At 36.8% G+C, this 18,482-nt stretch overlaps 1 protein-coding gene across 2 annotated transcripts in view; it reads left to right on the plus strand.

Moving 5' to 3' along the window:
* LOC141513389 (Fc receptor-like protein 2) overlaps positions 1–11,061 on the plus strand; it is a 36,236-nt gene extending 25,175 nt beyond the window's left edge. For both annotated transcript variants that reach the window (XM_074223140.1, XM_074223141.1), the window contains 6 exons: positions 261–377; positions 7,192–7,219; positions 8,354–8,418; positions 8,754–8,879; positions 10,220–10,266; positions 10,533–11,061. In XM_074223140.1, the coding sequence (XP_074079241.1) occupies positions 261–377; positions 7,192–7,219; positions 8,354–8,418; positions 8,754–8,879; positions 10,220–10,266; positions 10,533–10,652 (503 nt within the window). In that variant the 3' untranslated portion in view covers positions 10,653–11,061. The remainder of the gene's footprint in view (positions 1–260; positions 378–7,191; positions 7,220–8,353; positions 8,419–8,753; positions 8,880–10,219; positions 10,267–10,532) is intronic.
* The last annotated feature ends 7,421 nt before the right edge of the window (positions 11,062–18,482 follow it).

Below are 18,482 nucleotides of genomic sequence, written 5' to 3' on the forward strand. Positions count from 1 at the left end.
CACATTCCATCCCTGGCTTCCTGGTAAACCATCACTTCTCAAACCCAACATCAGGATTCAGCTGCTTAAAGACAAAAAAGGATATTTCCTGTATTCCAATACCCAAACTGAATTAGGTGTCCATCTTCCTAGCTCTAAGCCCAATTCAAAAAGTCACCCCATCAAATTTCTTGTGTTCTGAGACATCCGGACCAAGGGCTCAGGAATTCTCAGACCTGCTCTCCCTATCCTGGACTCAATATGAAACTTTCCTCTCTCAGTTTCTACAGGGAAACAAAGGGGCCTTGTTGCTGGAGGAGTCAGTTTGAGCCTGCTCATTTTTCTGGGTCTCCTTGGTGTTGCCCTTCTATTGTACTTCAGGACCCAGAGGAGATCAGGTTTGTAGATTTTCCTCATTAATCTCTTTGGAATCCCCATCCTGACTCATGCCCAGAATGACCATCACCTTGACAGACCCTCACTGAACAACTAGTGTAGCATCAAGTAAAGAACAGAACTGACCAGAGGTACACTAGAAAAATGCTTAGCAATCAGATCTCTGAAATATTAAATTTTAAAAATTTGTGGAGGACATACTCTTAAATTGAATCTGCATTATAAACATTTTATTAATCAATTTCTTGTCCAGACAATTAACAAAACATAAATCAATTCCTGGTCTATAATGTTTGAAGAGTCCTGAGGTATAAATGTTCACAATAAAAATTTAGTCATACCTCTCATAAAGAGTTACCTCCTGGGGTAGCTAGGTGGTACAGTGGATAGAACACCAGCCCTGGAGTCAGGAAAACCTGAGTTCAAATCCAGCCTCAGACACTTAATAATTACCTAGCTGTGTGGCCTTGAGCAAGCCACTTAAAACCCCATCACCTTGCAAAAACTAAAAAAAAAAAGAGTTAGATCAGTAAAAATGACATAATTATAGTTTTTTGGTTTGTTTTTTGAAGTCAGTGGAGGGTTAAGCATCTTGGTCATGGTTACAACAGTAATAAGCATCTGAGGTCAATTTAAACTCAGATCCTCCTGACTTCAGGACCCATGTCCCATCATCTGTGCCACCTAGCTTCCCCCTGCTTTTTTAATATATGAAGACAACCAAAACTTATCATCAAATCCTGTAACTCATTGGAAATCCAGGTGAACTTGGTTTTTGTTTTTGCTTTTGTTTTTAATACATAGGTCACATTATCTGTGCATTATGAGGATCTAAATATTAAACAAGTCTAAATGTCCTTGGGTTTCCCTATAAGAAACCCTCCTTTCTTCCCCTCCATTCCTTCACCAATCAAACAAACAACTGATTGTTCTCAGAGAGAAGAATGAAGAAAAGTGCAAAGAAAATACAGAGAAAGATTCCCTCTTTTTACAAAGAAAATTTCCTAAACAATGAGAATTGGCCAAAAATGGAATTGGAGTTTGTGAGTTTCCCATTAATAGTTATTAAATAAACATTTATTAGAAGTTTATTACAGGTCAGGGGCAGTTAGGTGTGCAGTGGATAGAGCATAGAGCACTTGTCTTAGAGTTAGAAAGACAGAAGTAAGAATCTGATCTCAGACACTGACTCTTACTAGCTGTGACCTTAGGCAAGTCACTTAACCCTAATTGCCTCACATCCAGGACCATCTCCAGTTGTCATTCATATAAGGCCACTGGACCCAGATGGCTCCGAAGGAGAAAGTGACACTATCATTCAGCACAACACTCAAATCCAATTCGTGTACTTGTCATGACATCACTTCTCTGATGTCATGGTCTTCTTTGAGAATGAAGGACAAACATCATCATTATCATCATTACAGATCAGATATCACTATGGACAGAAGACACAAATGAGAAAAACAGTTGATTCCTGCCCCTTTTAATCACTTGAAATCTTTGAGGAGAGCTTAAAGGAGTATTTGTTGGATATTTTGGAGAGAGACTTCTTGAGGAGATATAAACTGGGCCAAACTCTGGATTCAGAGTGGGAAAGATCTGAGTTTCAATGGAACCTTGGACACTTACTAGTTGTATGACCCTGAGCAAATCACTTAAACTGTCTCCTCTTCTATAAAAGGGGATAATAATTGTAACAACCTCCCAAGATTGTTAGAAGGAGAAAATGAGATGTTTTTAAATGAGATTTTATTTTATTTTATTTTTGGTTTGGGGTTTGGGTTTGTCTTGTTTTTGGTTTTGCAAGGCAATTGGATAATTGACTTATCCAAGGTCATTCAGCTAAATAAGCATTAAGTATCTGAGATCAGATTTGAACTCAGGTCTTCCTGACTACAGGGCTGGTGCTTTGTTCACTGCACCATTTTTATTTTATAATTTATTTCATTTTTACTTTATTTTACAAAACTGCCCCTTATATTTTATAAAAAAATTTTAAAGTTGTCATGGGTGCAGAAAAACATGAAAGGATTCATTATATAAAGTAATAAATTTTTCTTTCAAGAATGTCTGCATAATAAATATTGCATGCTATGTTCAAAATTGTCCATCTTTTCTTCACTTCCTTGTAAGTTTTCTTCTGTTCTCTGCTGTACACTGTTATTTTTTCTTCCTCTTCCACCCAGGAAGACTATGATTAGGCATGACCATATATATATATATATATATATATATATATATATATATATATATATATATATTATATGTATATAGACATAGGCATATATATATACACACACTGATATATATATGTACTCATATATGGATATATATGGATGTATACATATATATATCCACCCATATATAGACATGCTTATATATTCATACTTACATACAAACACATCTGCATACATCCACATATATATAGAAACATATACACATAACATATTCATTAATATATTTATTTATATCTCTCATTTTTATAATATTTCCCAAAAGCAACAATCCTTCTTTACTCTTCTACTTTACTTCTGACTTGGTACTTTGTCCACCTATGGAGGCAGCTAGGTGGCACAGTGGATAGAGCACTGGCCTTGAAGTCAGGAGGTGGGGGTTTGGATCCAACCTCAGACACTTGACACCTACTAGCTGTTTGACCTTGGACAAGTCACTTAACCGTGCCTGTCTGTCTCACATCCAGGGCCATGTCCAGTTGTCCTGATTCATATCTGGCCACCAAACTCAGATAGCTCTGGAGGAGAAAGTGAGATTGGTGGCATAGCACAGCCTCCCTTCACTCAAATCCAATTTGAGTACTTGTCAGGGCATCACCTCCCTGATGTCATGGTCTTCTTCAAAAACGAAGTATAAACATTGTCCTCCTATTCCTTAATCAACCATCCTTCAAAGAATTCCTCCCTTATACATCCTTCTATACCTCCCTCCCCGTTGATCTACACACCCTTCTATACTCCCCATAGATCTATATACCTTTCTATATACCTTCTTATCCTATTCCCGTACCCTCTAACTCATTATCCTCCAGATACAAATATCTACATGTGTGTATGTATGTGTATATATGTATTGTTCCCTCTTAACCCATTCCCAATGAGGGTAGGTTTCAGGAACTATTGACTCTCCTTCCCCATCTAATTCATCTTTCAATTTTTCTTCTCACACCTTATTTGTGTGAGATAGTAACTATTTTTCATCTTTTCCTACACAGTTTTACTGTTAAGAATCCCATCCTACCTTATTTTTCCTTCTAACTACTTAATCACTAATAACAATCTTGGACATATGGTTTATATTTCTACATGTAGAAAGCAAACTATTTGTCCTTATTGAGTTGTAATGTCTTTGATGTTCACCTTATATTTCTCTTCATTCAATAATTAAAATCAGATCTTTTTGAAATAAAATCCTGGCAATTCAGTGAATGTTCTTTTTTTCATTTCAGGATTGTGCTTAACTTTGCTGGGCATGATATTTTCAGCTGAATCCCAGTTCTTTTGCTCTTCAATATGTTTTGTTTCAAAACCTGCAGTCTTTCAAAGAAGGTGCTGCTAGGTCTTATGTAGTTCTAATTGTGGCTCTGCCATATTTGAATTTTTTTCTTGTTGCTCCTAATATTTTCTCCTTAATCTGTGGTTTGGGGAAATTTAACTATGATATTCTTTTCAATTTTCCTCCTAGGATCCCTTTCAGGTGATGATCAGTGAATTTTTTCCATTTCTACTTCCCTTCTTTGTTCTACCACTTCAGGACAATTTTCTGTTTTGTTTTGCTTTTTTTAGGGTTTTTTTTGCAAAGCAAATGGGGTTTAGTGGCTTGCCCAAGGCCATATATCTAGGTAATTATTAAGTGTCTGAGGTCAGATTTGAACTCAGGTACTCCTGACTTCAGGGCTGGTGCTCTATCCACTGCACCACCTAGCCGCCCAACAAATTTCTTTACTTTTTGTATTCTTTTACTAATTAGAGAAAGAATCTTTGATTTTTAGCTTTCAGGTAATCCAATTATTCCTGTTTTCTTTTCTTGAGCTGTCCTCCAAATCTATTGTTTTTCCCTTGTGAAGTGTTTTACCACTTCTTCTATTTTTTTCATTCTTTATATATTGTTTAATTATTTCTTGGTCTCTTATAACTTCACTGGTTCCCCTTGCCCAGTTTGAATTTTGGGGTTTTGTTTGGGTTGTTTTTTTTTTTTGCAAGGCAATGGGTGTTGAGCGACTCATCCAAGGTCACATAGCTAGGCAATTCTTAAGTGTCTGAGGCCTGATTTAAACTCAGGTCCTCCTGACTCCAGGGATGAGGCTCTATCCCCATCTAGCTGTCCCCCCCCACCCCGTTTGAATTTTCAAAGAGTCATTTTTCTCCCTAGGATTCTGGATCACTGGTTTACTTCCTTTTCATAATTTTCTTGTTTTTTTCATGGAGTATTCTTATTTTCTTTTTAGTTTTTCCTCAGTCTCTCTTTTTTGATTTTTAAAGTCTTTGTTGAGCTCTTCTACGAATTCTTTTTGAGCAGGTAGTCATTTCACATTATTCTTTGGGGTAGGAGAGACTTTGTTTCAGCATCTCTCTCTCTAAAGACTAACTCCAGTCTTCTCTATTTTCATAGTAACTGTCTATGGTTGGGTTCTTTCTCCCTTTCCACCTTCTCAACAAACTTCAGTGTCTCCCTGTCTCCCTAAGCATCAAATATAAAGTTCTATGTCTAGCATTTAACCACTTCCTGATTCAGCTCCTTCCTACCTTCCCAGTCTTCTAAACCTTACTCCCCTCCATATACTCTGTGATCCAGCTATTCTTACCTAATTCCTGTTCCACAAATGGCACTCCATTCATCCCCTATCTTCAAGTCTGTATATTGATTGTTGTTACCCTGGTCTGAAATTCAGTCCCTCCTCACCTTCTTGTCCTACCTTCTGCTCTGTCAGTAGCTCATGTATGTCTAATTGCCTCCCCTGTGAAATCCTTAAGGACAGGGTCTTTTTCTTGCATTTCTCTTTATCCCTAGGGCTTAACCCAACATGCAGAGCAATCAATCAATCAATCAACTTTTATTGAATACCTACATGGCCTTGGCACAATGGCAGCTGCTTAATAAATGCTTGCTGACTGTTCATAGGTATCTAGCTAATTTCTCAGTCTAAAAACATGCCATGAGATGATTCTGACTCATATGCTGACACCCCAACCCCAGATCCAAATGCTATTCCTAGGAGTCTAGACATTTGAGACTTAAGAAGGGAATCCTCTTCTGACCCATTTTCTCCCAAAATCCTTCAATTCAGAATCCAGCTAGTGTCTCAATGGATAGAGTGTTGGCATTGGAATCAGGAAGATTCCTCTTCCTGAGTTCAAATCTGGCCTCAGACATTTACTGGCTATGTGAACCTAAGGCAAATCACTTAACTATTTGCCTCAATTTTCTCATCTATAAAATGAGCTGGGGAAGGAAATGTCACACTGCTCCAGTATCTTTGCCAAGAAAACCCAAACTAAGGTCACAAAGAGTCAGACACAACTGAATATAAAGCATCAAGGATCAAGTCATAGTCCCTGGACTAAGTCTCAAATGACCAAGATTTTATCTCTATTCCCAAGTAGAAACTAAGAAACATCTATTCCCATCTCTTCTGATGTATGAGAATCTGTGGAGAATATACTTGTGTTCTCTGGGTCCACTAAACAAGAGGGTAGAACAAGGAAGAAGGGGCAAGTTTAGGTAGTCCTTGGAGTGGTTGATGAAAACTTTCCAAACCAAATACCAGTTTTATACAATACATATTTTGAAAACTACCATGTAATCTCTGGTTCAGACCTGAAACTCTGATTATGCATGAACTAGGTTCAATCTTTGAACTTCTCTGTAATCCCTTTGACTATTTCTCCAACTCAGAGTTTCACCTGAAAACATCAGAATCTGGTTTGTATATAGGGTTTCACAACAAAAGTTCTTAATTGAAGTATTAGTTAACCCATATTTCTGTACAAAGTCCACAACAATAGCATAATCATAGCTAATCATAAAAATAGCGACTGACATTTAAGTCCTACAAAATTATATACACTTATACATATATGACAGATTAATTATTTCAAAGAACTTTATGCATAATATCTCATTTGATAATAGGTGTTATTATCTCTACTTTTACAGAGAGAAATTAAGTGATTTACATGAAACAACACAGTATATTAAGTATCTGTAGCAAGACTCCAGTTCAATTCTTAATGATTTCTCCCCTATAAGGCTAGGGAAATTAATTAGTTGATGTCCAGGGTTTCTTCCAGAACTAAATCTATAAACCCACAATTCTACAAATTTCACAAGTTCCTTGAGTGCTGAGACCAGTACTTTGTATCCTCTGGCAAGGTTTAGCACAGGGCTTTATGGATAGTTGGGGGCTTCCAACTTTGGTTAAATGTTAATTTATGTCTGTCAGAACAATCAACATCTCGGGGTATTATGGGAAAATCCACAGTGACTTCTAAGGGATTCATTTGAATTCCAAGAAGAGAAATTCTAGCAGGTAAGAATCATGCCTGTTCCCTTACTCTGTGTCCTCTTGGTTGACCTTAGCACAAGAAAAGACAAAAGGTTCAGTCCATGCTTTAAAATTGATGCGGAGCTTCACTTGCTCTACTGACATACCCCAATAGAAGGCAAGTTCTTTGAAGGCAAGGTGTATAGATCCTTGTTTTTGTCTTCACATTCCTAGTATCTAGAATAGTGTCTGAGTTATAGTAGATGCTTAATTCTTTCTTATTTTTTTGACATTAATCTTCCTTTCCTTTGCAGGAGAAAGTTTTGCTCTTGGATTCTCCAGGCAAGTTCTCAGTTCTTACTGTGGTTGGCTTCTTGATGTTTGCTAGAGGCCTACAATATAGGAACATGGAAAATGCTCTTTATTCTTGAGCCTAAACCAATCCATTTCCTGATTTCACATTCTTTGGGATTTGTTGTTGTTGTTGTTGTTGTTCAATCATTTTTGTCATATCTGACTCTTTGTGATCCCAGTTGGGTTTCTCATGGCAAAGATACTGGAGTGCTTTTGCCATTTCCTTCTCTAGTTAATTTATGGATGAGGAAACTGAGGCAGTCAAGGTTAAGTGAATTGTTCAGGGTCATAAAGTAGTTGGAGTCTGAAGCTAGTTTTGAAATCAGGAAGAGGAGTTTTCCTACCTCCAGAATCAGTGTTCTATCCATTAGCTGTCCTATATGTTTCAGGACACCTAAAGAAAAATCACTCACCAAATAGAAAATTCTACTTATCCCTAGGACTGATATGTTATGATTTCTTTACTTAACTAAAATGTTTAATTGTTTGTCCACTTGATTAAATCTTTGCATGGCAGCATCTTGGTCCTTAGGAGAAGATACTTCACTCATCTAACTGGGTTTTTATATTGTAACCTAAGCAATAATTTATGCCTTTGGGGAAAGGGAAAGGGGGAGAAGAGAAGAAAAGTGAGGAAGAAGAGAAGAAAAGAAGGGATGGGAGGGAAAGAAAGTGAAGAAGAGGGGAGGAGAGAGGAAAAGGGGGGGGAAGAGAGAAATAGGCAGAGGAAGGAGGGGTGAAGGATGAGGACAACCACAAAGACACTGCCTTATGAAGTGATCAACTGAATGAAGTGAATAGGATAAAGCAGTAATCTGTGACTAAGTGACTACTATCACCCTCTAATTCTGTCCCCAGGCTGCCATCATTACAACATCCTACTATTCAATTGCATCTCCTAAAAACGTCCTTTCCAAACCACCTAAGGACAGATTTATGAGAGGTAGAATCCCATGAATCACACAAAGTTCTCTATATCTTTCAGTTACTGATTTCGCTGAAATTCGGTGTCACCACACTTAACACTTCTTTCAGGGTTGTCTCCTTGATGATCTCATTGATGTATAATTAATGCTGCTATTATGCCAGGAAATAAGATGTGTACGTGTGTGTATTTCACAGGGATCCTGCAATTCCAAGATCCCAAGAACCTATCCAAATGGAGCTAGAGCCAACATATGTCAATGGTAAGGACCTCTTCATTGAGCAAAGGCTCCAGGCCTGAGCTCAAGCAATTAAGAGAGGGATAGGAGAAGGGAACACAAACTATCTTGTTTGTTTTACCTAGAAATTGTCCCAGGTTTTCCTAAGCCAGTGAAGCAGCCAGACTTAAAGGAAATGGTGATACACTGGAAATCAAGAGAGATTTGAATTTGAATTTCACCTCTGCAAATGTGATCAAATTAGTTATTCTCTCTGAATTCAGTTTCTTCCTTTGCAAAATGGAGGGGGGAAGGACTTCATCTTAACTTCTGGCACATCTTTTGACCTGCCCACATTCTCCACTTTGGGCCATCTACAGACCTAGGTCAGATGTCTAGAACACACCACCCAGTATTTGCAGAACCAGAACTTGCAGTGAATCCAGTCATCAGGGATATAATGTATTCTGAGGTCGAGATGTTGCAGCAAAAAAAAGAAGATGCAGGTGAGATAATGAGAACTGCTTCTTGAGTTCTGTCCTATCCTATTGCATGTGACCTATTCCAATTCATGTTAGGCCCCTCCTACCCAGCCCCAGAATTTCTTGTCCGTCCTACTGCTGTCCCTTCTCTGCAGACAACCTGTTCAGTAGAATAGCCCTGATGGTCTCCTTGAGAGAACATTCTTTTTTTGTCTTTCCATCCTCAGCTCTAAGCACAAAATGGATACTTGCTGATTAATTGATAAACATATTTATATACTGATGGATTTGGCTGAATGATAACTTTTCATTGTTGTTTACTTGTGACAAAATGAGAACAATAAGGAAAATATCTTGCAGATAAATGGCAGAGTTTGTGCCCCAAAAGGGTTCCTTCTTCACTAAATCTCTTGTAATTTATCTTAAAATGCAGCCATTTCACTAGCTTTCTGGGTCATGTATTGACAAATCCTCTTTAATTCAAATAAAACAAGGTAGGTTAAAAAAATCTTCCTTGGCCTGGGGGAGAGTTGAGGGCTGAGAGAGATGAGAAGGAAATTCACTTTTTATTTTCCCAAATTATTTTTCCTTTCCTAGTTTCCTACCAATCTAGGAACAAATAGTGGTTGAACTCTCACCAAGGCCCAAATTGGGACAGGAATTAGAGAACCTCTGATGTACAGTTCCCTTCCTAGGAGATAATGTGTTTATATCAAGATAGGATGTTAAAGGTCATCTAGATGTTTCCCCCATTTTTTTGGATGAAGAAAATGAGTTTGAGTTAAGAGCTACACTCAAGATCAGTCACATAGGTAGGAACAAGGAGATTTGGACTTTGAACCCTAAGTGCTAAATAAATTCTAGCAATGAAGGCAACCTGGATACCAGAAATTGCCTAAATTAACAAGGAGTTTGCCTTGATCAGCTAATCTTGGGCACACCCCCGCTAACAATAGCAATAAGCATTTATTGGTCACCTAATGTATATAGAGCAGTGCATTAGGGTATTTCCTTAATATTAGTAAAAATATAAACTCCTTGAGGGCAGGAACTTTATCATTTCTTTTCTTTTCTTTTAAGGTCCAGTACCTGGCACAATGCCTGATTCATATAAGCTCTTAAGCAATGTTGAAATGAATTGACTATATGAGGTGTAGTGAGTTCTCCATTACTAGAAGTTTTTAAAAACAAAGATGTGATAAACAGCCATCAGAAGGCTGCAGAATAGTACTCTTCTTCAGGTGCAGCTTGGACCAATTGACTTTTCAGCTCAGATTATGTATAATAACATGAAGATATTACAGTTCTGAGAGCCAGTCTTTAAATGGAATAATTGCCTAGAACATTTGCCTTTTCCCCCACAGATGACTTTGCATCGAATTACCTTGCATCAATGCTACCATCCTCCCAGGTGAATGATCTTTATTCCCCCATTCTCTACCTTTCCCCTTTCTCTGTTCTCTTCTCCTTCTCCCTCCTTCCTTCTTCTTCTTCTTCCTCTTCCTTCTTCTTTGTCTCTTCTCTCTCTCTCTCTCTCTCTCTCTCTCTCTCTCTCTCTCTCTCTCTCTCTCTCTCTCTCTCTCTGTCTCTCTCTCTCTCTCTCTCTCCCGCCCCCCCCCCACTTCCCTTTCTCCCTCCCTCCCTTCTAGCTCTTCATCCATATGCTTTCTCTCTCAGGATTTCTCCATTGTGTACACTGAAGTGAAGGCACAATCACCTCTGGAGGAGAGAGTCAGTGTAACTGAGGTTACAGACAAGACACAGGAAGATGACACAGGCAACTATGAGAACATCTAACTTCAGCCCTGAGCCCGACAAACATGAGCTCCCTAGGGAGGTCAAGAGCTTCTCATCTCTTTGTAGAGACGTGGAAACGGAAGGAAAAACAGTAGGGCAGGAAGACCTGAAGAATTAGGGGCAAATTGAGAGAAGTTTTTCCTCCCAGGCCTCTGTTATCACCTGGACAACACAGAGACAATACTGAACTTCTTTCCCTCACTTGGATGAAACAAAACAGGAAGGCCTACAGTCTTCTAGCAGTGTGTGTTTATTTCATCTTATTATTTATTACCCAAAATAATCACTCACATTTTTACAGAACTTTAAGATTTTACAAGTTTCCCTTCTCATAATAGGAAATAATGGAATTGAGCATTCCTTATTATCCCTTTTTTGCAGAGAATTAAAAACTAGAATTCAGACCCAAATCTCTAGGTACTGTTTTATTTTTCACATTTTTTCTAATAACAACTAGCATTTATATAGTTCTTTAAGATTTTCATAATGCTGTAGGTAGAGCACCAGCCCTGGAGTCAGGAAGATCTTAATAATTACCTAGCTGTGTGACCTTGGGCAAGCCACTTAACACCATTACCTTGCAAAAACCTAAAAGAAAAAAAAAAAAGATTTTCATAGTGCTTTAAATATATTGTCTCAATTGGTCCTCCATCAACCTTGGGAGGTAGATGGTATTATTGCTCCCATCTTACACATGGCTATACTGAGGCTAGGAGAGTTTTTTGTCCAGAGTCACACAACTAGGAAGTGTCTAAGGCGAGTTTTGAACTCTGGTCTCCCTGACTCCAAGTCCAACACTCTATCCACTGTCCCACCCAGCTGCCTAGACATTTTACTACATCTTTTATTTTTATCTTTCACAACAACAAGGCAGCTGGGTGACAAAGTGTGCTAGATCTGGGAAAAGGAAGACTTGAATTCAAATATAGCATCAGACACTTACTAGCTGTGTGATCCTGGGCAAGTGACTTAACCTCTATTATGTCTCAGTTTTCTCAACTGTAAAATGGGGATAATAAAATGGGGGTACCTACCAAGCAGAGTAATTGCGAGGGTCTACTGAGAAAATATTTGTAAAGCTCATTGCTATATAAATGCTCATCTTCTTTCCTCTACTTTTTGCAGTTGTTCATATCCAACTCTTTGTAATTCCATGGACTTGGATATGGAGTTTTCCTGGCAAATACACGAGTGGCTTGAAATTTGCTTCTCCAATGTGTCCTCACTTTATAGATAAGTAATTGAGACAAAAAAAACAGTTAAATGACTTGCCCTGGGTCACATAGTGTCTGAAGTCATATTTGAACTCAGTTCTTGGTAATTCTAAGCCAAGCACTCAAGTCACTGCCCCACCAATCCACCTATACACCATAAATTTCCTAATATTATCCCCAACCATTTACCATCTTTCCTTGTAATTAAGAAACGCTCTTCAGCAAAACCAACCAATACAATAAATAATATCTGATAATTAACAAAATATTCTCACCTCTTACCATCCTAATAATAGAGCAGTGTATTCCATCATATGTCCTCTGGATCCAAGATTGGTTAATGGATTTAATTCACATTCAGTTACCTATCATTATGTAACCCTGGTCACAATGTCTATTTACATAAAACTTTCCTCAAAGATAAAGACTGATTATTCAATGTTCTGAGCTTACCTGAGGAGCAAAATTTGTGAGAGCATGGAAGAATAGAACTCCTGAAGAGAGAAAAAGACTCTGGGAAGAACATAACATGTAGAGGATATGGCAGCTTGATCATGCCCCTATCCCAGTTTACAACATTAGAAAAGTTGAGAACTTTCCCTAAGATGAAATCTGAGACACTCTCTGTCTCTGTCTCTCTCTGTCTCTGACTCTGTCTCTCTGTCTCTATGTCTCTTTGTCTCTCTGTCACTCTGTTCTCTATATCTCTCTATCTGTTTCTCTCTGTGTGTCTGTTTCTCTCCCTCTCCTCTTGTTCTCTCTTGCTCTCTCTCTCTCTCTCTCTCTCTCTCTCTCTCTCTCTCTCTCTCACTCTCTTGCTCTACCTAGTCTCACAAATACTGAGATTTCTCAGTCCCAAAAGGATAACTCTTTCATTCTTGAGAGTTGTTGGTATATATTCTCATAGGTAAATTTTCTGACTTTGGTTTTCCATCAGTTTGGATGAGTGAATTTATTTGCTAATTGTTATGTGTATTTGTTGTGGAACTGATATTTGTTGGGAAGGGAATCAAGCTTTGAATATAGCTGAGTATACAAAGTACCACAGCTTTCCTGCCAAGGGATAGAGATCAGGAGCTCAACTTGAATTTTAAAATTATTTTCCCTAAATTAACAATATTTAGGAGGTGTGGGGAACCTTCTAAGGGGATGGGCATAGGGAAGGGGGGGGAATAGATTATAATCCTAGTCCCAGTCTCCTGGATTAGAAGGCATCAGTCTCTCTCTTAGAGAAGAATGGGTGATAGAAACCCTAGAGATATCTATTCATATCTCTTCAAACTACAATTAGAAGATTCACATGGACATTATATGTCAAACCACACAACACAAACAAATACACTGCATGTGTAATATAATTGTATGATTAAAAAAGGTTTTACTTATGTCTTTAAAATTCATTTCTAGATATAACCTTACCCTCCTCCATACCTAGCATTGACATTTCCCTTATACAAAGAACAGTTAAACAAAACCAATAGATATATAGTATATGATTGTATATTCAACACCCTGGGCCTATAGTCTCCCACCTCAGCTGAAAGGAGAGAGGTATGTTTTATCATCTGTCCTTAAAATTGGTATTTAAAATTAACTATTTTATTAAATTATTGTTTATATAACAATTTTTACAGCTAGCATTTCTAATAAATGATTCATTTCTAAAATATATGGAGAACTGAATCAAATTTATAAGAATAGAACTCATTCTCCAGTTATAAATAGTCAAAGGATATGAAGAGAGTTTTCAGAAGAAAAAATTAAATAAATCTACAATCATGTGAAAAAGTGCTCCAAATCATTATTGATTAAATAAACACAAATTAAAACAACTCTGAGGTACCACATCACACCTATCAGACTAGCTAAGATGACAAAAGGAAAATGATTCATGTTGGAGAGGATGTGGGAAAACTGGGATACTAATGAACTGTTGGTGGAGTTGTGAACTAATCCAACCTTTCTAGAGAAGACTTTGGAACTATGCCCAAAAGGCAATAAAACTGTGCATACTCTGATCTAGAACTTGTAAATTATAGCCATTTCATTAAGAAAATTACATTAAGGGGAGGCTAGGTGGTGCAGTGGATAAAGCACCAGCCCTGGAGTCAAGAATGCCAGGGTTCAAATTCAGTCTCAGACACTTAATAATTACCTAGCTGTGTGGCCTTGGGCAAGCCACTTAACCCCATTTGCCTTGCAAAAACCTTTAAAAAAAGAAAATTACATTGAAGCCTTCCTGAATTCAAGAATTTAAAACTGAAAAAGAAATAATCAATTTCTCCTATCCATTTTAATTCATTTAGAATGGAATGTTCTCTAAGTCAAGATTAACTAAGGAGGAGGAATATAGAGGGTCTTATCTAGAATTTTATGTACTATGAGGATATCTGAGCTTATATGGAAATTGCATTCATATAGCTATCATGAAAAGAGACTGGACTTGTGATATAAGAAATTATCAGAGAGATGGTTTCAAAGAAATCTGAATAGATTTGTATGAATTGAAACAGAGCAAAGTATACAGAAAAGAAACAGGAAAAGAGAAGGAAATGAACATTTATATAAAATTTGGGGTGTCACAGTGTGGAAACGGAGTCATCTAGTTAACATCAAAGTCAGGACTACATGTCAGAGAGAGAGAAAGATCTAAAAAGTTTAGGGTTAAAAAAGAGGGAAGCTGAGTAAATGCCAACATGCATTTTGAGACCTCATTTGTGCTATTTCCATGAAGAAGAAGAAGAAGAAGAAGAAGAAGAAGAAGAACTAATTTTTATATTGGACCTATTACATTCAAGGCACTGTGCTAAACACTTATAAATATTATCTCTGCTAATCCACCCAATGGGAGATAGGTGCTATTCTTATCCCTGTTTCACAGAAGAGAAAACTAAGACAAAAAGAAGTCATGACTTGTCCAGGATTACATAGTTAAGAAGTGTCTAAAGTCAAATTTGAACTCAGGTGTCTGGATGCAAGTCTTATACTCTACCCACTGGTACTATTTGGCTGCTCCTGTACCACTCCACATTATTCCTCTGGCAATGGGTATGACAGCTCTACTACAGAGATGAATTACCCAGTGAATGTGGCATTGGGAGTAAAACAGAAATGAAGAGATTTTTTATAAAGAGAGAGAGGGAGGTGCAGGCAGCATTTCCATTCCTACCTCAAGGTTTCCAAGGCTTAGGTTGTCCTATCATATAGTCAGTCATAAGGAGATGCAGCTTTAGGAACGGCTGAAATTTGTTTGCATTTACTGTTCTTCCATATCCTTTAAACAGAATGATCTACCCATCCAAACTTTCAGGGAAATACCCCAAAGCTGCCCAAGAAGGAATCTGTTGCTCTATTCCTGGGAGCTGGGGAATGGGACACTTAGACTAGATAAAATGTAAAAGTTCATGGGTCAGAAATATATATATTTCCTGAGTCAACTAAAAGTCAAAATCATGGGATTTTTAAGGGATTCTAGGGATTATATGGTCTAGCCCTCTCATTTTTCAGATAAGGAAATCGAGGCCTAGAATGGAAAAGGGTCTTGTCCCAAACATATATAAGTACTATTACTATACTATGACTTGAAATTCAATATTATTACATCTAGACCAGACTGTTTTTCCCCTTCAATTTTTTTAAACTGTTGACCTACTTCCAAATATCAAAGCCTGCAGTGGTCTGGTGTCATTAACATGAATTTTTTTTAATTTTTTAAAACATATTTATTTTTGATTTTGATTTTTTCAACTATATGCACATGTATATTTTTAAGTTACGAAATTGCCTTCCACCCTCCTTTCCCACTCCCCTCCCCTCAGAAATGAACGGTCAAGTTAGCATGGTACATACATATTTTTGATAAACATGTTTATAGGTTAGTATGTGAGGAATTAGGTTTAAGAGGGAAAATATACATAAGAGATAATTTTTATAAAATGTTCATTAGTTTCTGGAGGGCTGTTTTTTGTTTCCTTTATCTGGATTGGGATACATTGTTCATAACCATTCTAAAATGGTTGACCTAATTCTCTGAACTGCTGAAAGGAGCTGCTTCCATCAAGGTTGATCATTTCACAATGTTGTTAATGTGTACGTTGTTCTCTTGGTTCTGCTCCCTTCGCAGTAACTCATTCCAGGCTTCTTTAGAGTTTGAGCATTTATGGTTTCTTATAGAACAATAGTATTCCATAGTATTCATGTACCATAACTTATTTAGCCATTCCCCAATTGATGGGCATTTCTTCAATTTCCAATTCTTTGCCACTACAAAAAAGAATTGCTATGAATATTTTGGAACATATGGAACTTTTCTGAATTTTTATGATTTCTTTTGGATATAGGCCTAGAACTGGAATTGCTGGGTCAAAGGATATGAACAGTTTTATTACTCTTTGGGCATAGTTCCATATTGCTCTCCAGAAAGGTTGGATCCATTCACAACTCCACCAGCAATGCATTATTGTCCCAATCCTCTCACAAGCTCTTCAACATTGATCATTTTCTATTTTTTTCATCTTGGCCAATCTGATGGGTAATCTCATTGTTTTAATTTGCATTTCCCTAATCAGTACTGATTTGAAGCGTTTTTCATATAATTATGTATATAGTCTAGATGTATATTTTCATATCATTATGTATATAATTATTATAATTTCATTAGAAAACTATCTATTCATATCCTTTGACCATTTATCAATTGTGGAATGACTTGTAACCTTATATATTTGATGCAATTCTCTATATATTTTAGAAATGAAACCTTTCTTATTTCTCCTAGCTGTGAAGATTGCTTCCTAGCATGCTGCTTTCCTTCTAATTTTGGCAGCAATGATTTTATTAGTGCAAAAACTTTTTAATTTAATAAAGTCAAAATCATTCATTTTGCAGTTTATGATGTACTCTAATTCTTGTTTGGTCAAAAATTTGTCCCCTTTCCTTTGATCTGATTGGTAGAGTATTTCTTGGTCTATTAATTTATCTATGGTGTCGCCCTTTATGTCTAAATCCTGTACCTATTTTGACTTTATTTTGGTCTAGAATGTGAGATGTGGGTCTATGCCTAGTTTTTGCCATGCTATTTTCCAGTTTCCCCAACAATTTTTGCCAAATAGTAAGTTCTTATGGCAGAAGCTGATGGCTTTGGGTTTGTCAAACAGTAGATTGTTGTAGTCATTTACTGCAGTTTCTTTTGATCCTATCCAAATCCACTGATTTATTGAGTACTCTATTTTTTTAACCAGTTTTGATGACTGCCACTTTACAGTATAGTTTTAGATCTGGAAGAGCTAGGCCACCTTCCTTTATATTTTTTTCCATTAGTCCCCTTGCTATTCTTGCCTCTTTATTGCTCCACATGAATTGTGTTACTATGTTTTCTAGCTCAGTAAAGTAGTTATTTGGTAGTTTGGTTGGTATGGCACTGAATAAGTATTTTAATTTGGGTAGACTTGTCATTTTTATTATATTAGCTCAACCTAACCATTAACAATTGACATTTTTCCAATTATTTAGATCTGACTTTATTTGGGTGAGAAGTGCTTTAAAATTGTGTTTGTATAGTTTCTGGGTTTGTCTTGGGAGGTAGATTCCCAGATATTTAATGTTGTCTATGATTACTTGAAATGGAATTTCTCTGGGGTGGCTAGGTTGCACAGTGGATAGAGCACTGGTCTTGGAGTCAGGAGTACCTGAGTTCAAATCCAGCCTCAGACACTTAATAATTACCTAGCTGGGTGACCTTGGGAAAGTCACTTAACCCCGTTTGCCTTGCAAAAGAACAACAACAACAATAACCTAAAAGGAATGGAATTTCTCTATCTCTTGCTCTTGGGTTTTGTTGTTCATATATGCTGATGATTTATGTAGGTTTATTTTATATCCTGCTACTTTGCTGAATTTGTTAATTGTTTCAAGGAGTTTTTTTAGATGGTTTTCTTAGGTTCTCTAAATATACCAGCATATTAGCTGCAAAGAGTGAATTCCTCATTGACAATTCTGATTCCTTCAATCTCTTTTTCTTCTCTTATTGCCACAGCTAGCATTTCGAATACTATATTGAATAGTAATGGTGATAATGGGCATCCTTGTTTAACCCCTGATTTTATTGGAAATGCTTAAAGTTTATTCCCAATATATATAATATTTGTTGATGGCTTTAGATAGATACTATTGATTATTTTAAGGAAAACTCCATTTATTCCTAAACTTTCTAGTGTTTTTAATAGGAATGGGTATTGTATTTTTATCAAAGGCTTTTTCAACATCTATTGAGATAATCTTATGATTTCTGTTGGTTTTGCTATTGATGTGTACAATGATGTTGAGTGTTTTCCTAATATTGAACCATCCCTGCCTACCTGGTATAAATCCTACCTGATCGTGGTGTATTATCCTAGTAATAACTTGTAGTCTTCTTGCTAAAATTTATTTAAGATTTTTGTATCAATATTCTTTAGGGAGATAGGTCTATAATTTTCTTTCTGTTTTGGTTCTTCCTGGTTTAAGAAACAGCATCATGTTGGTGTTATAAAAGGAGTTTACAGAATTGCTTCTCCTATTTTTTAAACAGTTTATGTAGAATAAGAATTAATTGCTCCTTAAATGTTTGGTAGAATTC

The sequence above is a fragment of the Macrotis lagotis genome, chromosome 2 (genome assembly GCF_037893015.1).
Source record: "Macrotis lagotis isolate mMagLag1 chromosome 2, bilby.v1.9.chrom.fasta, whole genome shotgun sequence".
Classification (NCBI taxonomy): Eukaryota; Metazoa; Chordata; class Mammalia; order Peramelemorphia; family Peramelidae; genus Macrotis; species Macrotis lagotis.